Source organism: Thunnus thynnus, chromosome 1 (genome assembly GCF_963924715.1).
Source record: "Thunnus thynnus chromosome 1, fThuThy2.1, whole genome shotgun sequence".
Classification (NCBI taxonomy): Eukaryota; Metazoa; Chordata; class Actinopteri; order Scombriformes; family Scombridae; genus Thunnus; species Thunnus thynnus.
The window spans coordinates 6,370,225-6,397,847 of NC_089517.1; the positions used below are offsets into that span (position 1 = coordinate 6,370,225).

The 27,623-nt window shown below is 39.0% G+C and overlaps 1 protein-coding gene across 2 annotated transcripts; it reads right to left on the reverse strand.

Moving 5' to 3' along the window:
* Window positions 1–912: 912 nt before the first annotated feature.
* gch1 (GTP cyclohydrolase 1) lies at window positions 913–23,158 on the reverse strand. 2 transcript variants are annotated; one of them, XM_067614831.1, is made up of 6 exons: window positions 22,679–23,158; window positions 13,479–13,588; window positions 6,772–6,827; window positions 4,092–4,123; window positions 3,879–3,963; window positions 913–1,774 (listed from the first exon to the last, which is right to left on the reverse strand). In XM_067614831.1, exons 1-6 carry the CDS (start codon window positions 23,055–23,057, stop codon window positions 1,648–1,650), a joined length of 789 nt encoding a protein of 262 aa, XP_067470932.1. In that variant the 5' UTR covers window positions 23,058–23,158; the 3' UTR covers window positions 913–1,647. The 2 variants fall into 2 exon arrangements, with proteins under 2 accessions (XP_067470932.1, XP_067470899.1); XM_067614798.1 differs by lacking the exon at window positions 913–1,774 and having other exon boundaries at window positions 2,343–3,963; window positions 22,679–22,923.
* Between the last annotated feature and the right edge of the window lie 4,465 nt (window positions 23,159–27,623).

Below are 27,623 nucleotides of genomic sequence, written 5' to 3' on the forward strand. Positions count from 1 at the left end.
ACACTGCTTTTTGTAAGACGTCAAAAGCCAAAAAGGTTGGAAACCACTGGTTTCATCTTTAACAATGTGTTGTATTTTAAAAGCTTGTTATATTATCCATTGTGTCAAATCTTCATCTGAAAAGTAACTAAAGCTGTCAAATAAATGTAGTGGAGTAGAAAGTACAATATTTCCCTCTGAAATGTAGTGGAGTGGAAGTATAAAGTAGCCTCACATGAAAATACTCAAGTACAAGTACCTTAAAATTATACTTAAGTACAGTACTTGAGTGAATGTACTTAGTTACTTTCCTGGTTTTTAATGATGTAAACATGTTTTCTGTGCAGTGAAGAAACAAGCCACTGTCGTCGTCACATAGAGATTTATTTTCTTTGATTAAAAAGTCTTTGAAATGAACACAGTACATAAAGTGACGATGATGGTGAAGAGGCCAAAGAAGCGGCCTTCCTTCTCAACAAGGCCACAAAAACAACAACCCCCACCCTACCCACACACACACACACACACACACACACACATGCACACTACTTCAGTCACAACGTTACACCATTAAAACCTCCCAACATCTGTCTGGGGACACTATGATGCATTAAAATGCAATAACATGCTACACAAGTAAACACATAGTCAGTAACAAACACACACACACACACACACACACACACACACACACACACAGTCGCCCGTCACACACACATAAACACATTTCATTTGCCTCTCTCCTAAATTTTAACTTTCAGTTTCTCGGTTTCGCTCTGAAGTAATTTTTTTTGGTTTTACTGGAGAGGCGAGTTGGCACAGACAGACGGATCCTTCACACCATCACAACGATACTGGTGTCACTTCCACATGTTTATTACAGGCTGCATTTAGCTCATGTTGCAAATGATTCTGCACTAAACGTTTTAATAATTGTTTTGATAATACAAACTTAACGGTATCGATCCTAAATTTAAATCAGCTGCTTTCTAAATTAAGTGTGAAAATGCTGTAAAAACCATAAAAACATGATCGATCACTGAGACTTAAAGGAAAAAGGAAACTTATTAAGTCATATTTTGGGCTGCAACTAACAATTATTTTCATAACAGATGAATCTCTCTGATTGGTCTTTTGGTTGTTTGGTTGTTTGAGCTCCACATTACTGTAAATCTGATGCTTTTATTTATTTGCCTGGAACGTTTTGTTTATTTTCGTACCGTTTAGTTGCAACACGTTCTGTTTAATATGAACTTTCTTTGTAATACTCTTTCTGTAAAGTCTCTCCCGGGTGTTCGAGGCCAGCGACTGACTGATATTTTATTAATGAACACACACAACACGCGTGGACAAAGGGGTAAAGTCTGTCCCGTTGTCTAAAAGTAAACAACATGTCAGTCAACGGCCTCAGACGAACTCCACCTAGACGGAAACATCTGTGAGGCTTCACATTATCTGACGATTAAAACAGAATCGGACTGAAAACACAGTAAACACTCTGTCACTGCCTTTGGTGAGATGGAAAACACACACACACACTCTCTCTCTCTCTCTCTCTCTCACACGCGCACACACACACACACACAGTATGCACGGCGGCTGGTCCGTGCAGGTGGAGGTAACCCCAGGCAACAGGAGGAGGAGGAAGAGGAGGAGCTTTGGGTCTCCTCAGCTCCTGATCAGCGTCAGAAACTCGTCACGGGTTTTTGGATCTTCCCTGAAAACTCCCAACATGGTGCTGGTGACGGTCTTACTGTTCATCTTCTGAACGCCGCGCATCACCATACACATGTGACTGTGGACAGGAAGTACAAGTACAGGAAGTTAAACACAAGGCGAGGAGGTAAAGTGAAGGGAGGGAAATTTAAATTATAGAGCAGAGGTCAAAGAAATGCAATGGAGAGGTGAACTCCTTCCTGTTCCACCAACGGGACCTTATTTAAGAAAAAATATGTCAACGGCGAGAGACAAATCACTTTTTGGTCCTGTTTTAATTGTGCCATGAATTACACAAATGATCAATTTATATCACCACAAATAATTCCCTGTTTTAAAAAAATAAGCATAAAAATAGTAAAGTACCATTTAGTTTTGGGTGAAACCGCTTAATGAACTACACAATATCCGTCACCAACACCAACATGGCCGTCACCATTTTATCCAGCATCTCCTGGTCCTTTTTATTTTAAGAGAAAGAACCATGGATGTATTATCAGAGCTGGATACCAGACTAAAAATGGCGTCCATTCAGTCCTATAGGAATTACTCGCCTGGCGCATACGCCAAAAAAAGTTACTAGCCTCCTGGTTTGCTTCCGCGTTGTGCGGCTCACTGAATATGTGCACGGATTTTTAAATCACTTTTCTCGGCTTGAGGAAAGTTTTACAAACATAAAACCTCCATGGATCTAAAGTTCGTAATATAAAGAGTCATAATTGATATTGTTTGCAGTTCGAGGTGTCCTGTCAACAGTTTTACAGGCGTCTCTTTTACAATGGTGGTCTATGGGGGAAAAACCTTTTTGGGCCGCAGGGGGATTTTTCGCTGCAATACCGCGAGTGGCCACTGGGAAAAATTAGCTGCAAGGCTGAGCGACGGCGTCATATCCAGCTCTTATTATACATCCATGGAAAGAACAAAGAAGACTTGTTGCTCGTGTGACTACATCCCCATACGAAACACACAAGCATCATGTTAACGTTAGCTGCAGAGGATCCGGCTAGCCTCTGGAGAGAGAAAGTTATGACGTCTAACAGTTTTATGACAAACTGCAACTTTCTTGACTTGCAATTGACAAACATGTGTAATTCATGGCACAATTCAAACAGGATCAAAAAATGATTTGTCTCTTGCCGTTGACTACCGAACATATCTTCTCTGAAATAAAGCCCCATGATGGTCCAGTGAGGGACTTCACCTCTCTATTAATGAATAAAACAGAGGGGAGGGAAGAAATAAAGAGAAGGTGAAGGAAAGAAGAAAAAATAAAAAAAAGATTGAAAATGAAAGCAACGAAACCAAAGTATAAAGAAATTTAATCAAGATAAAAATAAGAAAGTGAAGGTGAGGAATGTGAAGGACAGAAAGAGGTAAAAGGAAAGAGGAAGGACATGAAGTGATAGAAATGAAATGTGAAGGAAAGCCGTAAGAACGACAGAAGAGATGAAGGAGGAGAAAATAAATGAAAGGAAACTAAAGTCCTAGTAACAGAGGCAAAAGAAACTAAATGAAAGTTAAATGTAAGTGAAAAAGTGTAAGAAGTGACAGAAAGAGGATGAAAAGAAAAGTAAAGTTGAGGAAAACAAATCAAAATATAAAAAAAGACAGAAGAGGTGAAGAGAAGAAGAGTTGTGACAGAACAGAGGAAGGAAACGAAGTAAAGTGATGGAAATTAAATTAATGGAACAAATATAAAAAGAATAAAGGAGGTGGAGGAAAGCAGAGGATGCAGCAGAAAAGAGGAAAATACAGGAAATTAAATGATGGAACAGAGAAAAAAAGAAATTAAATGAGAGAATAGAAAAATAAGTAGCAGGAAAGGAGATATAACAGAAAATAGAGGAAGTGAATGAAAGGAGATAAAAGTGATGGAGCAGAATGAAAGTATAAAAAATAAAGAAGAGGTGAAAGGACATGAACTGAGATAAAAGGAATTAAATGAAAGAATAAAACAGATCGGGGAGGTCGTAAGAAAGAAAGGAGGTGAAGGAGACGTAACAGGAAGTAGAAGAAGTAAAGGACAGGAAATGAAGTGATGGATTAAGTGAAAGTAAAGGAAAGGAGACGAGGAGATAAGAGGAGGAGGAAAGGAGGTGAAGGAAAGGAAAGGAACTGAGGTGGTGGAAAGACATGAATAAAGAGTGAAAGAGAGGAAACAATCAGTGAACGAGTGAACGTACGTCGCTTCAATGACGACGCCGACCCCGGTGGGCTGCAGGGCCTCGGTGATCGCCACGGCGATTTGTTTGGTCAACCTCTCCTGAACTGTGGCCAGACAGACAAACATGAACAAACAGATCAGAACAAACAACGACGTCGGTTCACTGAAAACACTGAAAACACTGAACTCTGAACAGCCTGCAGATCAAAATAAATAAAACATCTGTTTGTACCTTGTAGTCTGCGGCTGTAGATTTCAACAATCCTGAGAGGAGAGAGAAGGAAAGATTAAAATAAACATATTCTGCATCAAAATAAACACTGAGCTAAAAAACAAACAAACTCATTTTACAGCCGTTATCTCGTCTGATGAGCCAACAGACGGAAAATGAACCGATAAGCAGAAACGACCCGGTTTTCCCCTTCGACCTGCTGATCTTCTCTGTGAGGAAAACCGCTTTGGACAACTGAAGACCCCCCTCCACCTCCGACAAAATGTCACAAGACCAAACGGGCTGCAGGAGGAGCGGCAGGATGTACTTTACATACATAACGGAAAGACAGGACGCTGGAAGAAATGCTGCTTAAAAAGATGACGATGATGCAGCTCAGATCTCGCTGTAGACGTTAGTGCAGATGGAAATAATAATAAAACATCCTCGTTTTGTCTGATCAACAGGCCAAAAATCCAAAGACATTCAGTTTATTATCATATATGACGCATAAAAGCTTCAAATCCTCAGATTTCAGAAGGATGCAACAAGGAAATGTTTGACATTTTTCCTTTAAAAACGGCCAAAATAGTTGCAGATGAACTTCCTGTCGCTGCAGATGTTTTGCATGTCAATAATCTTCTGAAAAGCAGCGACAATCATCTCCAAAACATCATTACATCACATACGTATATCATCATATCCTTCTGTTCTCTCTGATGTGATGTTTGCTGGTTGATCAGCTGGTTTTATTCCAAATAAGCTGCATGTTTCAAAAAAAAAGATCTTGAAAGATGAATGTAATGTGACTAAACTCAGGCTTTTTGACATATGCTGACATGCAGCGAACACTGTCGTACTGCAGGTCTGCAGATCTCCGGTTCTAACAGACATAAAAGCGAAGATGCTCTAAAGTTAGAGGCGATGAAGGGTTTTCATCATCGAGTACGGCCACGAAGCATCTGTTACCAAATCTAAACAAGCTGCGAATGTGTATTGTATCAATATGTTTGAAAAACAAGAAAAATGGAGGCCGCTGAAGAACAGACGCGTCGGAAACGTTTCAGAAGAATCACAGAGAGACTCCAGACTTCCTGGATCAGAGAGCTGTTTTCAGTCTGAGCACATCTGAGATGTTGGTTATAAAAGCTCTCATTACACAGGAAAAATGATGAATGTTTGGATAATCATTCTCTCTTCCATAAGTTTATCTAACATGATGTTTGTTTACAACCTGTATGAACGTCTGACTGTTTCTTATTCGGTTTATCTGTGAAGCCCGGTCGTCTCTGATGATCCTCAGCTCTCCTTCAACGTAACTCTTCACGAAATCAATCCACTTTTTCTTCATCTCCTCATTTTTTGGGAATTTAAATAACAAGCTGTTATTTAAATTGTGGCATCCAGAGAGGACGCGTGTTCGGGGTGCAGGCGTAGCTAGCTAGCAAACTGTACGCTGTCAAAGTAGAAACGGTAATAATAACTCATAATTGAGCGGGATAACCGCTGATGTGAGGGCGCTCTCGTCCTTATATAGTGGAGGGGGGGGTCATGCTGGTCACGCCATTACGTCATAATATAGCCGTTTTAGCCACGCCCAACAAATCAGGAACACAGAAATGGTGAAATTTATTTAGAAACAAATCTATGAATTTACTTTACAAGAACTTTAAATGATGTTTAAACTTTAAATGATCTCAGTTACTAATGTGATTAATTTGACAAAAATAAAAATAAAAGTTGTATCAAACTGAATTTTCCCTTTAAAGCTCCGTTCAGAATCACATTTTAAAGGTTCAAAAGCTTCATTTTGTCTCAGAAATGTGACTTAACTAGCTGTTGTCATCAATGTGTGTGTGTGTAGTACTGGGTTAGTGTGTGTGTGTGTGTGTGTGTGTAGTACTGGGTTAGTGTGTGTGTGTGTGTGTGTGTAGTACTGGGTTAGTGTGTGTGTGTGTGTGTGTGTAGTACTGGGTTAGTGTGTGTGTGTGTGTAGTACTGGGTTAGTGTGTGTGTGTGTGTGTGCGTGTAGTACTGGGTTAGTGTGTGTGTGTGTGTGTGTGTGTAGTACTGGGTTAGTGTGTGTGTGTGTGTGTGTGTAGTACTGGGTTAGTGTGTGTGTGTGTAGTACTGGGTTAGTGTGTGTGTGTGTGTGTGTGTAGTACTGGGTTAGTGTGTGTGTGTGTAGTACTGGGTTAGTGTGTGTGTGTGTGTGTGTGTGTGTGTGTGTGTAGTACTGGGTTAGTGTGTGTGTGTGTAGTACTGGGTTAGTGTGTGTGTGTGTAGTACTGGGTTAGTGTGTGTGTGTGTAGTACTGGGTTAGTGTGTGTGTGTGTAGTACTGGGTTAGTGTGTGTGTGTGTGTGTGTGTAGTACTGGGTTAGTGTGTGTGTGTGTAGTACTGGGTTAGTGTGTGTGTGTGTAGTACTGGGTTAGTGTGTGGGGTGTTAGTACGATAAGCCTAAAGGTATTGGGGTCAGCGGGATCAGATTCTACACTAGTACACATAAACACACACACACGTTTTAGTAATCAGCTTAAATACACACTAGCTCACACACACACAAACACACACACACACCTAAGATGGCCAATTAAACACTACCCCAGAACAACACACACACACACTAACACACACACACACACACACACACACACACACTAACACACACAGTCCATCATATTAAAGTAAACATCCTCACCTGGCCAGCTTGCTGAGGCCCAGAACTCGCTTGTTGGGGAGGTAACCGATGTGAACCTGCACAGAGCGGGAAAAGAAATTAAACATGTTAACCAGTAGCATAAACTCATCTGATCCCAGCCCAGTTAACATGTTGACGGGTTGTGGAATATTTTTATTAGAGCTATTAGACGTTTCAGGCCAAAAAACGTCACTGACTGCTGTGAAACCTGCTGCTGATTCCTCTCACATGTTTATTTAGGTGAAAAATTTTGTGATTTCCATAAAATTTGCTGCAACGTCCCAGATGGTCCGAGAGGATGACCCCTGATGATTTAGTGACCTTTGTGACCTTTACTGTAGCTGCCTCATTACACAGCTTTTAGACGGAGCTCTGTGTGACTGATAATAATGTCTTTTTATTCTTTAAAGCCAACAAAAATAAATACAAGTGCACACTCATAACTTCACCAGCTGCTGGTTGTAACGTTGCATTTTATGTTTTATGCTTTTTGAATATGATTTGAATCGTTTTATTACTGTTAGAATTACAACACACACAAGACATAATTTTACTTTTCACCAACTATCAGTTCTTCCAGCCTGCGAGAGGCCGCGGAGAGAAATAAAAAAAAGTTGTGCTCTCAATTTAATAATTCGTGCTCTTGATTTAAGTGTTTTCCTCTTGTGGGAAACACCAAACACATTCAGTCAGCCTGAGGAATTTCATAAGTAAATCCATATTTTAGTCCGAGATCCAAATAAAAACCTTAAATTAAATCCAAGTGATCCGTAGTGAGAGAGCACGCAGGAGCGTGAAATCTGTTCAATCCAGAGCGTAAATTATGAAACTGAGAGTATGAATTATTAAATTCGGGGCTCCTTAAATTATTGTATAAAGAACACAGTTGTTATCGCCTCAGTTTCTAATGAAAAAACATGAAACGGAGAGAGAGAGTGATGCTCGTTCAGAGCAGCGTCTGCAGGCTGCAGAGTTTCCTGCCAGACTTCAATTAACCAACCAATCTAATTGTAGTTTTAATTTTTGTTTTGTCACATCTCTGATTAGCTTCATAATAACAAACAAACATCATAACAACACAACAAACTAACAAATATCCATAAAATGTTTCATCTGTGAGGAGGAGGAGGCCGTCTTCTTCTCATCTTTTTTCTGTGTTTTCCTCTAAACTAAATCTGGAGTTTGTTTAGTGAGTTGAAATCTGGATTATCAGCTGTTATACTGGAACTGGAACTACTGAAATTAACAACAACACAGTTTAAAGTTGGAGACTCTTAGTTGATATTTGTGTCTGTGAGGATTGTTTTGTGTGAATGAACCGTCTCTCTCACAAACTAGATCTTGATCTCAGTGAGATTTTGTGAATAAATACAGTTTAACTAACAAATAAACTAACATTTACTTATAAATACAACAGGTGTTTTTTCCGTAACATAACTGACAGTTTATCAGACACGTCGGCTTTGATTTGACCGACGAAGCCGAAAGGAGGACGACAAAAGCTGCAGATGAGAGCCGATCGAGCAGGTGGACGAGCAGCAGACGAGAGGAGGAAGAGCCGGAGTCATCGGCCGGGGAATCAGTGCTGTGGATGGCTGCAGGCTCTAATTCTCTTACACACACACACACACACACACACACACACACACACACACACACACACGAGCTCCACTCAAATGTCAGACGCAATTTGTTGACAAGACGAGAGAAAGGGCAGCGGCAACAAGCGTGCAAAGATCTCTTTTTCTCCTTTTTCCTCCAATTCTTCTTCTCCTCTTCCGCTCTCTGCTGCAGCGGCCTGATATATCGACATCAAACAGGCCGACTGTGACGGCGGCTTTTTCACTTATCTGCTCACGCTTATTTCGTGCTGTGAACGACGAGAGAGAAAAACATAAGAGGAAAAAAATGAGAGGAATCATCATGGTTGGAGAGTAACTGCAGGAAAGCAGAAAAGTTTCCTAAAACCAGAAAATCATCTAGAACGAGAGGGGTTTCCTCTTAGATTTGACCTTTAAATGTGTCTTTAAAGAGCCACTAATAAAGGTTTTACACATTGAATCAAACATGTAGTGTGATGTTTGTGAAATAGGGGTGTGCCTGAATACAAATACATTATTCAGCAAAGCACAAATAGTGGGGTTTTTCACGAATATTTGTTTCATACAAATATTTTAAAAATAAAATAGTTAGAGGTCTGTCTGCAGTGAGGTGATGAGTAAAGTTGTAGCTCAGTAGTCAGAACAGTCGTCTATGATCTGGGAAAAAATGGGATTTTTAAGCCTCTTTCCGCTTTTATTCTAATACAAATACAAATAATTTTTTTGCTGCCTCAACAAATACAGATACAAATACAAATACTGGGCTTTCTGCACATCCCTAATATGAAAAGGGTTTCCACAGAGATTTACTCTTTTCAGCCTATTTTCATTTGTTTTGGTTTTATGACACATTTCCTGTCTGGTTCAGTCAGAACATGTGGAGCATTTAGCAGCTAAAGAGACTGATGTTTTTTCTCAGGAGCTGGTGGAGACCAAAACAAGAGCTAAAGGAGAAGGAATATTAGACAAAAAAACAACTAGTAAAAAAAACTGTAGAATGAAGTTTTAGAGCTGCAAAGATTTCAATAAATCAACAAAAAATTAACTATTTTCATAATTGATTCATCTTTTTGAGTCATTTTTTAAAGAAAAAATGTCCAAAGTTCTCTTATTCCAGCTTCTTAAATGTTAATATGTTTTGTTCTGTTCTTCAATGACAGTAAACTGAACATCTTTGGGTTGTGGACTGTTGGTCTGGTTGGTGTATTTGAGGAAGAGTTAAAATAGAGTGAATGTTGGAGTTATATTCATCAGGTGGCCAAAAACACAGCCTCAAATGAATGATAATACGTGTGCTGGATGAGTAAATAGAAAAATTGTTGATATTGTTTTATAAGATGAAAACTTGTCGTGTTCATAGCTTGTGATGCTGCTGCTCAGTGGTCCAAAAACTAAAGTCTGAACATCGTCCATCTAAAGACAGAACCACCAGTCAGCCCAACACGGTTCTATAAGCAAAGAAATAATAAATCTTAAACTTGCATTAAGTGTTTTTTTTATCATCTTGGGGGCAACAGAAACAAGTTGAGAACATAACACGACATATCGTCACCTTTTATGATGTTGAACTTGTTAGTAAACAGTTGCTTATTTAAAGATCCAGCAGTTACGGAGCAACATTATCATTTATTTGGAGTTTCTGTCCACCTGGTGAATGTAAGTCCAGTATAATACTCTCTTTTAGCTCCTGAGGGAAATATCTGGTTCTTTAGCTGCTAAAAGCTCCACTATGTTCACCAGCTAGTCTACAGCTAACTGTGTGTTTGCTGTTTGGTGCTGAGCAGGTAGTGTACAGCGGCTTTTTAGAGCTTTTTCTCTGAAAACGACGCTATGAGAGCGCTGAGAGTGAACCAGAACAGTAAAGTTGCAGCCGGACAGATAAACAATGAGCTGAAACTCACTATAAAGCTCCATAAAGCCGCCTTTAAAGACTGAATATGAGACCAAAGGACAGATGTTTTTTGCGAGTAGTTTCCTCTCCTGAAACTCTCTCAGCAACTGATATGACAGCGACTCTGCTGATGGCAAAGTAATTGACAGTCTTTAATAAACGCCTGTTGTCTGATCAACATCGAAACAGTTTATCAAGCAGTCGGCGGCTACCTGCACGCCATCTGACCAACAATGGAGGAGGAGGAGGAGGAGGAGGAGGAGGAGACGGTCTCTCTCCGTGTGATGAGTCACAGAGACACGACAGACAGACAGACAGATGAGAGAGGTTGGATAAGAGGCGACGCTGCAGCTGACGTTGACCAAGAGAGGGAGGAGGTTCAGGGACATAAACAACCACCTGACGACCACCACACACACACACACAGTAACACGGGAGGTGTGGTAATTGTGTGTGTGTGTGTGTGTGTGTGTGATTCACTGCTGTCATCAGAGCCCATTTCCACCGGTGGAAAAGGATCAGCTGCCAGCCCCTATTGTCTTAAACGACATGCACCTGCAGGCGACGATGGAGGGATAAGAGAAGCAGAGAAAGAAAAGAAAGAGAAAGAGAAAAGGGGGAAGTGGCCAATCAGGTTTTAGCGGAGAGTAATGATGTCAAAGGCGCAGGCCAGGAGGAGGAGGAGGAGGAGGAGGAGGCTGACAACAAAAAAACAAACACAGGATAAACAGATCTCACTAATCTGATTGTTTCTCATGTTCTGTGTGTCTGTTTTTTGAACCTCCAGATAAATGTCTCTCTAGATACACATCTGTTTCCATGTTTCAATAGTTGTGACCTTTTTTTTTTTTTTGTATGATGTTATCAATGTTCAAGGGCTACTCGAAGAATATTGTCAAAAATCAAACATATCAGTTGCTGACACATTTAACATGTTTTACAAGGTAACATTAAAAAAAACAGTTCAGCAGTGATAAAAAACTGTGATTCCCAAACTAACGAGTATCCGATGAATCTGATCTGATACTTTTATTTATCTGAAAGAGACCAGGACGCTCTAAAGATACAAGCTGAAAATCTGATGATAGTCTTAAAGGACGGGCTCATAATTTTTCAAGTGTGTCTTAAAACAACAGTCAGGTGTCCATATGAACAGTGAAATAGGTGTAATCATTCCTCCTGTTCATAGATCCCCTACAAATGCACTTGTTGCAAATTCACAATGTTAAAATGTGTTGTTGATGTGAAGCTTATTTTCAGCTTCATCAGTCTGAGTTAGTCATATCAAGTGGATATCTGACACATTTACAGTCTGTTTAGCATCAATTCCCTCTTTATGTTTCCCTGTTGAGCTGCAGGTGGAAGTATAGTAACAAAAATTTTGGCTCTACACACTGTGATGTTCATTACATCCATCGAAATAAAACTATTGGATGGAACAAACAAACATTTTTGGGGTTACGGGGCCATTATAATCATTTTAGAGCAATCTACATGATATATTTAAGGTTTTGGAGTGATGATGGTGCTGGAGGAAAGGTCAGGAGGTCACGAATATTAAGAGCACACGTCAGAACGATCTGACCAGTAGATATCTGATCTGAACTAAAGTGTTGGACAGTATGAGCACCTTCAGACTAGCGGACTTTTAAAAAAATGTTCACATTAGTTTGAGGATTCATACAATAGGATCTACAAATTTAAATTATTTTGTTTCCACCAGCAGAGGATGAACTGCTGACTGTGTTTCTCTCCACAGACTGTTTTCTAGACTTCCTGCTGCCATTTTCCACTGACCTCGCCTTTTCTTTGCCTTTGACTGGAACCACATGACACAATATACATTATGTCTGCAATTTCTATCATCATGTTCCAGTTCATTGCTTTTATTTTTCTCAAAATCCCCGATTCCTGACAGAAAATTGATGTTTCTGTTTCCTCCTGCAATCAGGCGACATCACTGTTGATACTGAGTGATACCTCGGCCCTGTTTCACAAAGCAGGATTAGTGAAAACTCTGAGTTTTCACTTCCAGAAAGAGAGCTAACTTAAACTCTGCATCAGTTACCATGGCAACTGACTCAGTGAAGCTAACCTCACTGGCAGGTTTTCTTCAACAAACCCTGAGTTTCTCTCTGTCTCCTCCCTCTTACAGAGCCAGACACACTGTTTTATTCATATTAGTTTAGTTACTTAAGGACTTTCTAAAGTTTCCACTTTTATGCTCATCAGTCATTTCTTTGAACAGCAGTTTTTACCCTAAAGGTCAAATATTACACAGCATGACTTCAGCCAGAATCAAACCTGTGCATGTTCTTCTGTTATAACACTGAGACTCTGCACACAAGACAGTTTATTGCACATAAAATCAAATCTCAGTTTAAAGTTAAAGAATCAGTATGAAGCTTCAGACACGTAGGATCAATGAATAATTATCTCTTTCACTCATGATGTGATCAGTCGCACTGATGGAACATCAATCCTATAATATTGGAGATTATATGTTGATATTATACATATAATATAATAATAATATAAGTGAGCAGGATTGTGGTGCAGCTGCAGTGCAAATCACCAAACTCATTATTACTGGATCAGATTCTTACAGTCACGTCTCTGTGTCTTTGATCTTTATATGTTTTAAATCTTTAACTATATTTTTCATCTTCAGTCGTTTCCTTCTGTGTTTTGTCACCTGTCAGATTAAAGCTGAACAAATAAATTAAAACATAATGTAGCTGCAGCCTGATACACAGTCAGAGTTTACTTTATCATCATCAAGGTAATGTAAATGATAGTAAATGATGAATTAATGGAAAAAACTGAATAAAACTTCATTGTATTAACTTATTGACACTTTCAGGCTTTTTTAAAGATAAATGGTCATCGTCCACATACACATGCATTAATATCTCTACATCCACTGGATTAAAATGGAGGCTCTGCCTTTTATTTACTTGTTGCCATGGTGAATCATAGTACCAGAGCTCCATTGATGATGGTTTTTTTTCCATTCATCACCTACATGCTTAACTCAGAGTGAACATAGAGATGATTGATCTGACTCTGATCAGCTGATCTGGAAACAAAAAGTTTCCCATCTCAGCGTTCATCAACTCAGAGTTTGTTAATCCGGCTCTCTGGAAAACCACACTGGTGTGTGTGTGTGTGTGTGTGTGTGTGTGTGGGTGTGTGTGTGTGTGTGCAGCTCTCACCCTGCCGAAGATGGGCACCAGGTGATGTTCACACATGGAGAACATGTCGATGTCTTTGACGATCACCATCTCGTCGTGGTCCTCGTCGAAGATGGCGTCGTTCAGCACGTCTGCGGAGGAGAAACATAAAAGAGAACGTCTCATTTTAGAAAAACTGGAAGAAATTCACATTTTATGTTGTTGTTTTTTATTTAAACTTTAAAGATTTATCCACTCATTTCCTCTTCCTGTTTCTTTAAGGATTTACATTATGTTTTCATTTTATGGATTTATTTACCAATTAATTTCATGAAAATTAATCTATTTTTAATCCAGTTACTCACATTTCTATAATCTTTAACAGATAGTTTAGGAAGTTTATTGTTTAAGATTGATTTATTTTCTGATGTCCAGCTCTGTATATTTTGAAATTATTTGATTTTGATGTGCACAGGAAGCTCTCTGCATCACTTTCTTCACTCCAGCAGACAGACAGACAGAAACCGAAGCAGCCGTGTCAGAGGACGCAGCGCCGGGCGTCTGTCTCACCTCGGGCCTATCTCTCTCTTCATCGTCCACTCCGGTGTTTCTCTCTGGCAAACACCAGCATCTAATTATAGCTCTGCTTCCATACGCTGCTTCCTGTTGTTGCTTTATTGCATTTTTCTGTTGCCGGGGGTTCAATAAACCGCTTTATCTGTTTGTGACGACGCAGACGCCTCTCGCTCTTACTGCCGCACTTTTTAATTTCCTGACTGGCTATCTGTTAGAGAGAGAGGAGGGGGGAGGAAGAGGAGGGGAAGGGGGAGGAAGGGGAGGGGGGGGGTCAACGAGCCAAAAGGGAACAGACTGACTTGTTGCTTCAGTCTCTGCTGCGTCTTGTATGAATGTGTGTAAACAAGGTCGCATGTAGCCTGAGTTTGAGAAGATAAAGAGGTTCTTTTAGACTCTTTTCCCCATGTTTGTTGTCTAACACAGTTCGAGTGATGATGTCGCTCTTCATCATGAAACACAAACATGAGTGTTTTATTTTCAGATGTTATTTGATCTTATTCGGGACTGTTGTTGTATTTTACAGTTTGTCCTCTGAACGAGAAACCAGTGAAGATTTGATTTTTGGACAGATCAGGTTCAGGCCTCGGACCGTACTGAGCGCTAAGATATAAAGTATTAATTTTAAGTCCATTTAGTGTCATAAATCTTTCCATTGATTGTTCTGATAGTTGCTGTTCCTGACTGCTGTGCAGCTGGAGACATTAGTGATAACATGTCGGCAGCCGATAAATTAACATCATCTCACACGTTCCTCAATGCAACATTTAAGACAGATGGAGAACTTCATTTATTCCCAAAAACACACAATGAGGTGTGTCTACCAAAAAATATATATGTATACAAAAGGTACTATAGTAAATAAAAAGGTAGAATAAAGAAGTAGAATAGCTTCAAGGCAAGATATTGCTATTAATGTGCAACTCAGTGGAGGAGTCTCTGCTCTCGGCACAGAGGTGGATGGTTTTTACAGGTTTTTAATGCTCTTTAATGCAGAGGAGCTGAAGGAGCCTCCGACTAAAGACCAGACGGTTGTGTAGTTTTGTCCATTATGTTGAGCAACATCTTTCTCTGCACAACCAGCTCTAGAGGCTCCATCACAGCACTGAGTCTGCTTTCTTTATCAGTTTGTTCAGTTTCTGATGCTGATGCCCAAACAGATGGCTGCAAAGAAAAGTGCACTTGCTACAACAGACTGGTAGAAGATATGAAACATCTCGCTGCACACAGTGAAGGACCTAAGCTTCCTCGAGAAGTAGAGTCTGCTCTGTCACTTCCTGTTGAAGCCTCAGTGTTACATTTCCAGTCCAGTCTGTTGTCAGGGTGAACACCCAGATATCTGCAGCCCTCCATCACCTCCACCAGTGCAGCTGTGTGGCTCACTGACATGTTTTTAATAGTTCTTGGACAACAATGAAGGTCTACAGCACAGAGGTATAAGATATATCAGGGTTTGGATAGAAACACAATACTTGTTAATAGATCAGTTCACTGATGGTTTGGCTGCACATGAGATTTGTTGACATTAAGAAAAATATAGAAAATCACAGCCTTTTCCTTTAAGAGAGTTTGTTGAATCCGACTTGGAACAAACAGCCTAGAAAAAAGTCAGAAAATGTTCTTGCATGAGGCCCGATGTCTGGGAATCATTGAATGTCTGCATAAAATTTCATAGCAATCCATCCAAGTTGTTGAGATATTTCAGTCTGGATCAAAGCGGTGGACCGAGCGGATATTGATCCTCCCTACAGCCGTGCTGCTTACGTGGATAAAAAATGGAATTGAACCAATCTTACAGCATACCGACCTCTTCAAAAGGTCACTTCAGGATCAACTGCATCAAGTCTGAGGTTTGAGGGACTAAAAGCAGAACTGCTGTCTGTCACAGTGTCTTTTTTAATACATTTACTGTTGGGAACACATGTTAGAAATGTTCAAATTCTACAGAATCTCATCTATCTGAAAGTCTATTTGTTGGATCCACAGCACAGTTTAACTGCAACCAGCTCCTGGACACACTTTAGACCTTATTGACCCACAAACAAGAAAAACGGATCCAGGATGAACGTTGCCTTCAGGTTGACACTGTAATAAAGTGGTAATCCTGTTTTAAGAGTTTTCTAATCAACAACAAAGTTAAAGCTATAATCTTGTATTAACTGGATATTGTGTTCAGTCGTTGTTAGTGTGTGAATGTTGTATTTGTCTGTTTATGTTGTTTGTATTTAATGATATAATAATGTTTCAGCTGCTCTCTCGGCCAGATGTCTCTCGAAAAAGAGATTTTAATCTTAGTGAGACTTTTTATCTGGTTAAATAAAGGAAAAAGAAAGAAAATAAGGTTTGTTTACAGTGTTCACAGTGATCTCAACAACTCACTTTTGTATTATATCATTATTATCGATAGAAACGATGACGAAACTTGTTGTAAACCATAATTATCTTTTAGGGACGTTTGAAGTGCACAACATGTCTGAGACTCTGCCCACCTTTCTCATTACAGCTTCTATCACCACCAATTACAGTGATACATGCATCACACACACACACACACACACACACACACACGCACCTTGAAGGAAAATATCGTTAAGTCAACCTTAACTAAATAAAGGGCAGCTGGTGAGGACTGTCGGTTCAGACGCCCTGGGTGACAGAAACGAGCCGGGTATCAGGTAATGACAGTGTTACTCATCATCAGCAATTACATTCAATAGCACCGCCTTGTGTGTGTGTGTGTGTGTGTGTGTGTGTGTGTGTGTGTGTGTGTGTGTTTGTGTGTGTGTGTGTGTGAGTCATAGAGTGAAGAGGCCACATGTTGACACGTTCTGAATGAAGCAGGAAACGGTGGAGTGAATGACTAAATAAACAAAGTTCATTTATCGTTCAGACAGCCAGATGTGTGTGTGTGTGTGTGCTGCATCACACACACAAACACAGACAGACACACACACACACGTGCAGCTCCTATACTTAGTCCTAACCCTGGGCGTGTATTCGTGAGTCACCGCTGTACATCCGGCCTTCACACGCACACAGAAATATACAGTTTATATTTTGAGCAGAATTTATAACAAGTTGTTTATTTCCCAGATTATTCAGAATCGTCCCGACTCGCGGTTGGAAACAGGAAGGAGGAACCGTTGGGTTATAACCACCGTCCACCTCGACGTATATCAACGTCATATGAACTGCACCGCCGCCGCTGCAGGTCAGAGCCACTGCGGCCACTAGATGGCGTCTGTCACTCCAACGTAACTATAAGTCGTTTGCGGAGGCGACATTACGACCTGCTGTCTGGTTTCTCTCTCGTTTGAGACACACGAGCAGTCACACAATCAGAAAGGTTTTATACACAAACACTCAGGTTAGCCAAATTTATCTGGTGGACAAAATTAGGAAACGATTTAATTATAACCAAAATTGTCTGACTTAAACATCCATCACAACAGTTCACAGACGGACTTCCTGGTTCAACTTTAACGTACTTTATTTACCGTAGAAGAGAAATTATTACTGACATGTCGGTTGAGCTCGCCTTCACTTTTACTTTTAAATAACATCATTTAGACAATCTGCCTAAACTTCTTGTTTACATCATGTCTGATCATCTGTGTGTGTTTCTGAACTGTTGAACTTTGCTGTAATGATGGCGCCATGTTCCCAGATCACACTTATTAACTTGGTGACTACAAATATATCAAAAATAACAAGCTCTGGTGATTTTTCTACATTTATACACATGAGTTCCACATCTCTGAAGACTCATTAGTGTGGAGATGTTAGTGGAGTCACATCAGGCTGCCATTGCCATTTTTTACAGCCCAAAATCTCAACTTTGCCTTGAAGGACCTTTGAAGATTAACAATCTGTACAGTTTACCCTTTTTACTTCAGCTGACAACACTTTGATGGGAAAGAAACTCTCCTGGTTCATCAGAATAAACAATGAGAAACGGCACAAACAGTCCTCAACTGTAGGAGAGAAGACAATAAGTCCCAGAAACAAGGGAGCACCGCTGACTGCAGGGTGAAGTTTAGAGGTTAATGGATCATTTTAGGATCAATCTTGGATCAATTTAGCATTGTTAGAATTCTCTCAGGTACTCTGATATGTATTGTAATGTATTGTGTTTGCACAAGTTCTGCATGTTCGTGCGTCAGCGGCAAGTAAAATGTGTCATAATTAACAGGAGAGGAAATGATCTCATGTTGCAAATTTGGCACCATGATTGGCTGAAAGCAGCTGCTCTTTCATCTGAAACGAGGTAAACCTGCCGAGTGAAACGCTGGCGTGATGGGACGCAGCCAATCAGAGCAAAGTCCAGCTGTGATGCATCTACAGGAGTCACTCTACAGTACACATTTTTCCTGCTTGGGATCAATAAAGTTGAAGTATCTTAACTTATATAACACGTCATTTTAATAAAAGTCACATTAAACCTCATATCTGCTAAGCTTCATAGTTTCAGTTTTACAGACTTTTACAAATAAATACCTTTAACTTTAATTCACTTTCTTCACTGCAGTTTATGTTACAGAGTCTCCTCTGGTAGCAAAGACTCCTTCATTTTTATTAATCAATCTGTAATTATTATTTGATTAATTGATTATGATGATTGATTGGTCTATAAACTGTCAGAAAATCATGAAAATGTCCTAAAGCCAAAGGTGAAGCCATCAAATGTCTCATTTTGTTGTTTGACCAACAGTCCAAAGACAAAGAAAAGCATCACATCCTCAAAAACGAGACGCAGGAATCAGAGAATCTAAGTGAAACAATATTTCAAGAATCCCGTTTTCAAAACAGGAAAAGTGGAAAAATATTTTTAATACGTTCAATTTGTGCTCAAATGCAGGAAAAGTTCACACCTTTCAACTGTGTCTAAAGATTTTGAAGGTTTTAATGAACTTGGGGAAAAATAGTTTTCATATTATTTGCTGCATTATTTCATAACATCTGTTATTTGTGTTATAAATGAGGCGTTCTGGCATTTAAACATCACAACCACATGTGGATACAACATGTTGGTGCATTAACATTATGATATGAGCTTGTAATTGGCAAGTTTTTCTTTGATATGATGATGATTATCATTGTTGTTTTTTCATGTATTTGTTTTATATGTTTATTGTATGTTGTATTTATTTAAATACATTAGCACTAACTGTTCATTTACAACCTGTATATACTGTCTATTCATATCTTACACATTATTTAAAGCTATTTATACTCTTCATCTATCACCTCTCTCTCTATATATATATTTATATTTCATACACCAGCATTCAACACTATTTATTGTATAACCTGTACATATATAACACATTCACACATATATTGTAGAGATTTATAACTAAAACCTCAATCTGCACACTTCTCCTGTACTGTAATACTGCACTTTATGCCTAAATTACACTGCAGGTTAGATGCAAACTGCATCTCGTTGTGAAGTACTTGTTCTTGTACATTGACAATAAAGTTGGATCTAATCTATTTGTCTGAACAGGTGGAGACGAAGGTCTTATGAGGAGGAAGTGGACATTGAGTAGTGCAGATGTGAGGAAAAGACACTTTTTTAGTTGAAAACATAATAAAAGATTTGAAATTAAATCAAGAGAGCAGATAAACGTGCTGCAGTGAGTGTGAGACTGTTGGACTATTAAACTTTATCTTCTTTTTGTCTCTACACATTAAAAACATGTTTGTACAGTTTTCATCCCTTTTTTAAGTGCTTTCTGTCTTTAAATTAATTGTTGTTTCCATCTAATTTCAACTAGTTTCAACGTTTAAATACCAATAAATTAATTCAGATTAAAGCTGCAACAATTAGTTTAACAGAGTAATTGATCAACAAAACATTAATCAACAATTAATCATTTCAAGCAAAAAAATTACAAGAACTTATTGGTTCCAGCTTCTCAAATGCAGAGATTTACAGCTTTTTGTTTCCTGTGATAGTAAACTGAAAACATTTGAGGTTTGGACTGTTGGTAAGACAAGAAAAACTATTTGAATACATCAACTTGCATTCACTTGTCACTATTTTCTGATATTTTATACACTAGCAGACTTCTCAATAATTATTTTCTTGATTAATTAGTTGTTTTGTCCATAAAATGTCAGAAAATGGTGAAACACTGTTTCCTAAAGCTCAAGATGACGTCTTCAAATGTCTTGTTGTGTCCAACAGTCCACAACATTGGCTGATATGTGTCTGGACGTATATGCTTGGTTGTCTTTTATATATTTTTTTTTACTTTTTTTTTTTTTTTTACCTTCTTTCATACCAAACTTACTTTATTTAAATGTTGTTTGTAATGTGTTTTATGATGACTCTGATGAAGACCACAAGTTGTTCTTCATACTACGAGTGTTGCCTGAGTTCTCATCTCTCAACACAACACAAAGATACTCAGTTTACTGTCACTGAAGACTAAAGACACCAGAAAATATTCACATTTAAGAAGCTGGAATCCATTTTTATCCATTAAAAGCAAAAGTTTATATACTAAACAGAATAACAACGTTTACTATAACAGGCCTTCTGTAACGTTACAGGCTCAGAGCTTCTGTTTAATCTCTGCATAACTTTTCCTCACTACAGTTTTGTTGGTCATGTGCTCGTCAACAAGAGGATTGTAGGCTCATGTTGTGATGAAAGCTGAACCCATGACCTGCACACACACACACACACACACACACACACACACACACACACACACACACACACACACACACACAAATCAAACAGTGTGACACTTCTCTCAAAATGCAGTAACTCTTTACAAACATCCAGCAATCTGTTCCAAGCTGCAGTCTGAACCTACATGTGTTTGTGTGTGTGTGTGTGTGTGTGTGTGTGTGTGTGTGTGTGTGTGTGTGTGTGTGTGTGTGCGTATGTGTGTGTTCTCTGCTTTCCAACAAGTCAAAGGGGAGGCTCCTGTAGCAGCCAATCAGCATACAGCCACAGCACCGCCGCCGCCTGAGGGGCAACACACATGTATGCCATCACTATCTTTATCACTGTCCATCCTCTGATTGTCCAGAGATGAGACGAGCTTCATGTGGGATCCGGTGTTCAGGTCAAGAGGAGCCTTTTCAGGATCACACATGAATCTCTCTCCTCGCTGGGTCCACTCACATTTTTCTCTCTGACTCGGCTGCATTCTTTCCTTTTGCGTTACAGCTTCATAACACGCAAAACAACCCCCACTGCAGCCAAACTACCTCCAGATGGGCTTCTATAGGAGGCAGATGCAGAGAAGAGGGGCAGATCCCCGGCTCCAGCCACTCCGACGCGTCGTAGCGTGGAGAAACCGGCACATGTGGACCTGACACAGCGTTTCAAGACGTCTCCAGGTGCTCCCAACACCTACCCCCACCCCACCCCACCCCACCACACCCCACCCTGCCCTGCCCGCCCGCCTGCATGATACTCTGCAGCCCCTCTCTGGGAGTGACATGGGAGCACCAGAAGAGCAGGTTCTGCCAGCTGTGGAGTCTGACTCGACTCTTTATTGGGCACATTAGTCTCAATCATTTATTTGACCTTCGCCTTAAAACAGCTTTCCGACAGGTTTCACAGGCCGGTTAGATCTGCCCGAGTAAAGCTCCCAAAATGAAATTGTGTAACACAGCACATGACACATGATGGCATGAAAACCCTGTTTTTTCACTTTGATGAATGTTGAGTTTTTGACATTTTTAAATGAGGATTGCAGATTATTTTCTCGATTAACTGTTTTGTCTATAAAATGTCAGAAACTTGTGAAAAACGTCTGCTGGGTGACGTCTTCAAATGTCATGTTTTGTCTGATCAACAGTCTCAAATCCAGAGAAATTCAGTTTACTATCACGTACGACACACAAGAGCTTTAAATCATCACATTTGAGAAGCTGCAACCAGCAGATGTTTGGCATGTTTGCATTATAAATGACTAAAACGATGATCAAAGTAACAGTCGATTCATTTTTAACTCTGCCGGATCCATCTACAGCTCAAACTCAGTGAACATCTCCAATAAAAATTAAACATGTCTGGCTGAATTTTGGAAAAATGCTTCTTAAAAAGTACACAGTGTATGTAGAGGAGGGATAATATTTCAATATTTCATTCATTATGAGCAAACTACAGCTTCAGCAAAGCTTTAAAACAAGCAGCGACAGAGTAGATGTTACATTATATACTCACAGAGCACTTTATTAGGAACACCTGTGCAATCTAATGCAACAGCTCTGCCTTAAATCCCACTTTAATGAAGCTTATACACTTTCAGTTTTTCTTGATATTATCAGAAAGGTGATAATTCTACTTTATGTTCATTATTGAGCTTGTAGTGTTCCTAATATTTTGTCCACCCCATTAACATACATATATGATTTAACTTTCTATCAGTGTGTCATGATCACCAGTGTAAACAAATTATTCCCACGTAATAAAAACAGTTTAAAGTTACCCTCTGCTCAGTTAAAAGTCTGAATTTTCATCCACACATCAGATTTTTAAAAGTGCATCAACTCTTTTCTGCAAACATTTTAAAAAGATGAAGAAGCTACAGTGAATTTTGGGAGGTGTTTACTCTCCTCTCTGTCAGACTTGCCACCTGTTGACCGCAGCAGGACAAATCCCAACCGCCTCTGAGCGGCTTTGTGGATTTAAAACTCACCGATAATTTTCTCCTGGTAGCCCTTGGTGAAGAACTGCATGGCGGTGGCGGCCCTCCAGGGGGTTTTGAGGAGTCCCTGTCGCTGCGGGTCTTCTCCGAGCCCCCGTAGGATGGTGGTGTAGGCTGCGGCAAGGGACGGCAGGCTCATCTCGTTGTCCTCCACGCTCCTGGTGCGCTCCTCCTTCCAGCTCTCCATCACCGAAGCCGCCGACCGGTGCGAGCCGGACTCCGCGCCCGGAGTCTGGGGACCGGCTGTGCGCCCGGTGCCGCCGGGTGACCGCTTCACCATCCCGTCAAAGTGTCCGTTGAGCACCGAGCTGCTGTCCCCGGACTCTTTCTTCTCGTTTGAACTGTACTGTGTCTGTTTGGAGTGCTCCATCACTTTTCTTTTTATTTTCTTCAGTTTCCTCTGCTGAGCACCTGTTGGATCAGTGCGTCTTGCCCACAGTTTGCTTTGTTGGCTCAGTGGTGTTTTTTTAGTTGTAGTGGGCGCTTCTCTCGCAGCCTCAGCATCCCCTGCCTTTATAACAGCAGGATAATCCAGGGAGAGTTCCTATTGGCTGAGAGGCACCGGGGAGGGCGGGGCTACATCCCCTTTGACTCCCACATGGACCCCGAAGATGCAGATCTGCAGGAAACATCATCTTCACTGCAAGTCCTGATTTAATACAGTCTGCAGACACAACAAGATACCAGTTTATAATTCATCCAAAAAAACACTAAACATCCACTTCTTAAGATCTTCCTTTTTAATCTTGCTGTTAAGGAGACTGTTTAAATTTGTATAATCGTGCCTAATTTATCAAATCTCACAGAAATGTTTTATTTTATCATATATATAGGTAGAGGGGAACAAGATGTGAAGTTATGGAATAAGGGGGTAACAATTTAGGAACTTACAAATTATTTATATTATTATTATTTATATATTACAACTGTCCCTGGTCTCCCCTACTAGGTACCCGTTGTTTTATTATAGGGTACAGAACAACCATAAAACTGAGCAAAAATCTGGATGTTTCAGGGAAGATGGAGTGATGATTTCTGCAGAACTTAATAAATTTCATTTCAAAATTACCTTATTACCAACAAACAGGCAAAATACATTGCTCCTTTTTCATTTTGGGGTACTTAAAATAATTAGGGGGTACATCTGTGTGTTTACTTTGGAACAAAGGTCCAGGGGACAGTGTGTTGTCATGGATACTGTCGGCCTCTGAAGACCTCACCGGTAAACTTCATCACTTGACACTCGTTTATGGCATCTTAGCTCTGACAGAATTCACCCACCAAAGATGTCACTCACTTGTGTGTAAACACATGTTGACAATTTCGAAGTCATTAAAATGTTGAAAGTCTTCTCCCTGGCGTTTTGTTTTCGTCGGCATTACGGCTCAAGTTGCAAGCTCATCCTTTTTTCAGCTCTGTGCACGGCCGCCTTTCATCCCAGGAAATAAATATATAGCTACAGCTAATATAAATATAGCTAAGGATTAAACACGAGGTATGAATCAGAATGCATATATATGGTTCATATGCTCTTCTGATGGTAAACTGTGTAGTTCATTTAGTTTGTTCTTCCATGTTTTGAGGCAACTAAAATTGAAACAAACTGTTCTCACATTGTCCTCTAGTTACAGAGTAAGTTATGTTGGTTGTTCACTTCCAATGTAAGTGATGGAGGACAAAATCCACAGTCAAGTTTATCTGAAGATAATATGAAACTTCAGCGTCCAAATGAGTCAAATCAAGTAGATATCTTTCAACGTTACAGTCTTTTTAGCGCCAAAGTTCCTCTTTTTGTTACTATACTTCCACCTGCAGCTCAACAGGGAAACACAAAGAGGGAATTTGATGCTATAAAGACTGTAAATGTGTCAGATATCCACTTGATATGACTAACTCAGACTGCTGAAGCCTCATATAAGCTTCAAATCAACTTTTAAATGACTGTGTGGACACACTGTGGATTTTGGCCTCCATCACTTACACTGAAAACACATTTGAAGGATCTTTTAATATCCAGTATGAACAGGAGGAATGATTACAGCGAGGAAAACCTCTTTCACTGTTCATATGGACACCTGACTCACTTGAAAAATTATGAACCTGTCCTTTAAGTGCCTTAAATGTTTTTATGCAATTATGTGAAGGACCTTGAGCTGCATTTCATAAATGGAAGATGCTCAAATCAAGTTTATTATTATTATATTTGTGTTTAGGTGAAAATAAATACAAAATATGTGTAAAATTGGTGTGAGTGCATGAAAACTACTTAGCAAGCTATTAGAAAAGTCAAAACAGATCAGAACAGTATCTAAAAGTAAAGGATGAATATGAAACATCCAGCTTCTGCAAGTGGTGATACAAAAGTAAACTTAACCAAACCTACTGAAAAAATGTAAACAATGCTGCTGCTGTACAGTCCCGTTCACTATGACGTGTATGACAGAGTTCGTCTGATCTATGAGGGTACAAAGACAAAAAAAAGTTGGGACGACACTTTACTATAAAATATGCATAACAGACTATACTTATATGAGCGTAAAAACAAAAATAAAACAGAGAATTAAAGTCCCAAAGAGGTGAAAATATCCAGCAAAATAGAAAACAAAAGAGAAAGTTTTTATCCTTTAAATTAACTGCTGCAGTAAAGGAATCTTGTGGTGATTTGACTTTAGGTCACACAAACATATTAAACAAATTCTGTAGAAGCTATGAGATGATAAAAATACTTAAAAATGTGAAAACTGCAAACACAATTCATATAGTATATGCACTAACCTTCAGGCAAAAGAGAAACTATATGACTTCTTCACCTTTTCCGCCCTCATACGCACATCTGGCACCAATTTCATATAAAAGAGAATCAACCAGAGAATTTATAAACCTGAAAAAAGTGTTAAAGTTTATTAAAATGTAACAGAAACATGCAACTTGCTATTATTTTTCTCTTTCAGTAACAGACCTTTCTTACAGCAGATATTCTGACTTATCAAACACAGGATGTAACTAATAATAAGTAATTAAATGATGTCTAGAAGTGGACGTACTGTAATGTTCAGACTAAAAAAGTACAAATTCAATGTAAAAATGACTGAATTACCAGTAAAATTCCTTCATTCAAAAATATTAAGTACATTTACAGATATTAGCAGCAGAATGTACATAATTATCCAAAAATACATGAACTTATAGAGACATTCTGTGTAAATTATTGTTGCATTTAATGTTTAAAGAATATTATAATATAGTGCAGCATAATTAAACTACTTTATGTATCATGGGGTGCTTTCATCTATAAAAATGCATCATTTAAATGAGTATATTATGTTTTTGTGTGTGAAATCTTGTCTGTGATGTAACAGGTAACGTCAGATAAATGTACAATATTTACATCTGAAATGCGGTTGCGGAGAAAATTGAAAGATTTTCAGAATGGAAATAAGCAAGTTAAGTATAAATACCTTCAATTTGTACTCGCAATGACATCACTCCTGTAAACTGTCAGCTCATTATGTCTTTGTTATATACAGTATATCATTATCCATATTATATTTTGGGTCTGTCTATTCTTCAGTAGTGTGTATTTGTACTTTATGCAGTTATATCTAATGTGTATGAGCATCAAAATGTACTTATGTGCATTAAAGTGAACAGTTTTGCCACAAAATCTGAACTTTATCTGGTATTTACATTTTCTATATTATAGCTGCATATTTGCACCATATATGTGTTTGTTTTGTGTTTGTTTGTATTTTTGGATAACTTATTACTTGTTCTGCTATTATTATTATTATTATTATTATTATTATTATTATTATTATGTCTGGTTTATGAAGCAGTGAATGGTTTCTGATCTGCTGCTACGTTATGAACCGTCCAGATCTCTCAGGTGGTCTGGGGTCTGGTCTGCTTTCTGTCCTCAGAGTTAAAACTGAACCTGGACAAGCAGCAGCGTTCAGTTTTTATGCTCCACATTATCTGGAACAAACTCACAGAAAACTGCAACTCTCGGGTCTTTTAAATAAAGACTGAAGACTTTACTGTTCGCCGCGGCCTTTTATTAAATCAAATCCGAGGATTTTGATTCATATCTCGTACTGCGACTGCTTTTATTGTCTTTGTTTTTATGTCTCTTATTCTATTTCAGCTTATTTTCTATTTAACTCTTTTTAATTGTATTTAAATGTGTCTTTTTATCATGTGTTTCTTTTACATTTTGTCTTGATGCCCTATATGTTTTATGTCAAGCACTATAAAATTAAATGTGTTATACAATTAAACCTGCCTCTATGAACCTGGTGGAGGTCAAAGGTCAATAAGAAGGTAATGGACATTAGTTAAGGGTGGTTGGGGAAACGAGCAAAAGGTTCATAAAACTATTTAGAAAGCAAAAGCAAAATGAAGCAATGTCTTGTTGTGACCACTTGTAACAGATTTACAGCCTGGAGGTTTTAGAGACCTGAAGAAGAAACAGCAGTTTGTCTTTCATATCCATTTTGATCATCACTGTTGTCTTAAAAAAATCATTTATAGAACAGAGTGTCATGTATTTTGAAAGAAGCAGGAAGAAGGCAGGTTAGTGCTGCAGAATGAAGAAAAATGCAACTTGATTTTTTTAACAAATTGACTTAAATGGGAAAAAAATAGAAATATTCTCACTGCACTGACAGATTTTTTCATTGTTCTGTTCTACGTTTATTTAAAAGGGTGAGTACAGGGTGTGCAGGCTGTGATCTAAAGTGTACATTGTATGTTTTCTATCATATTAAAACCAAAATCTTACATCCTTATCTTAATACTTACTTGTTGTTTAAAGATGGGTCACAATGTTTCAAGTCTGTCTTAAAACAACAGTCAGGAGCCCAAATGAACATTGAAACATGTTTTTCTTGCTGTAATCATTCCTCCTGTTCATACTGACCATTAGAAGATCCCTTCA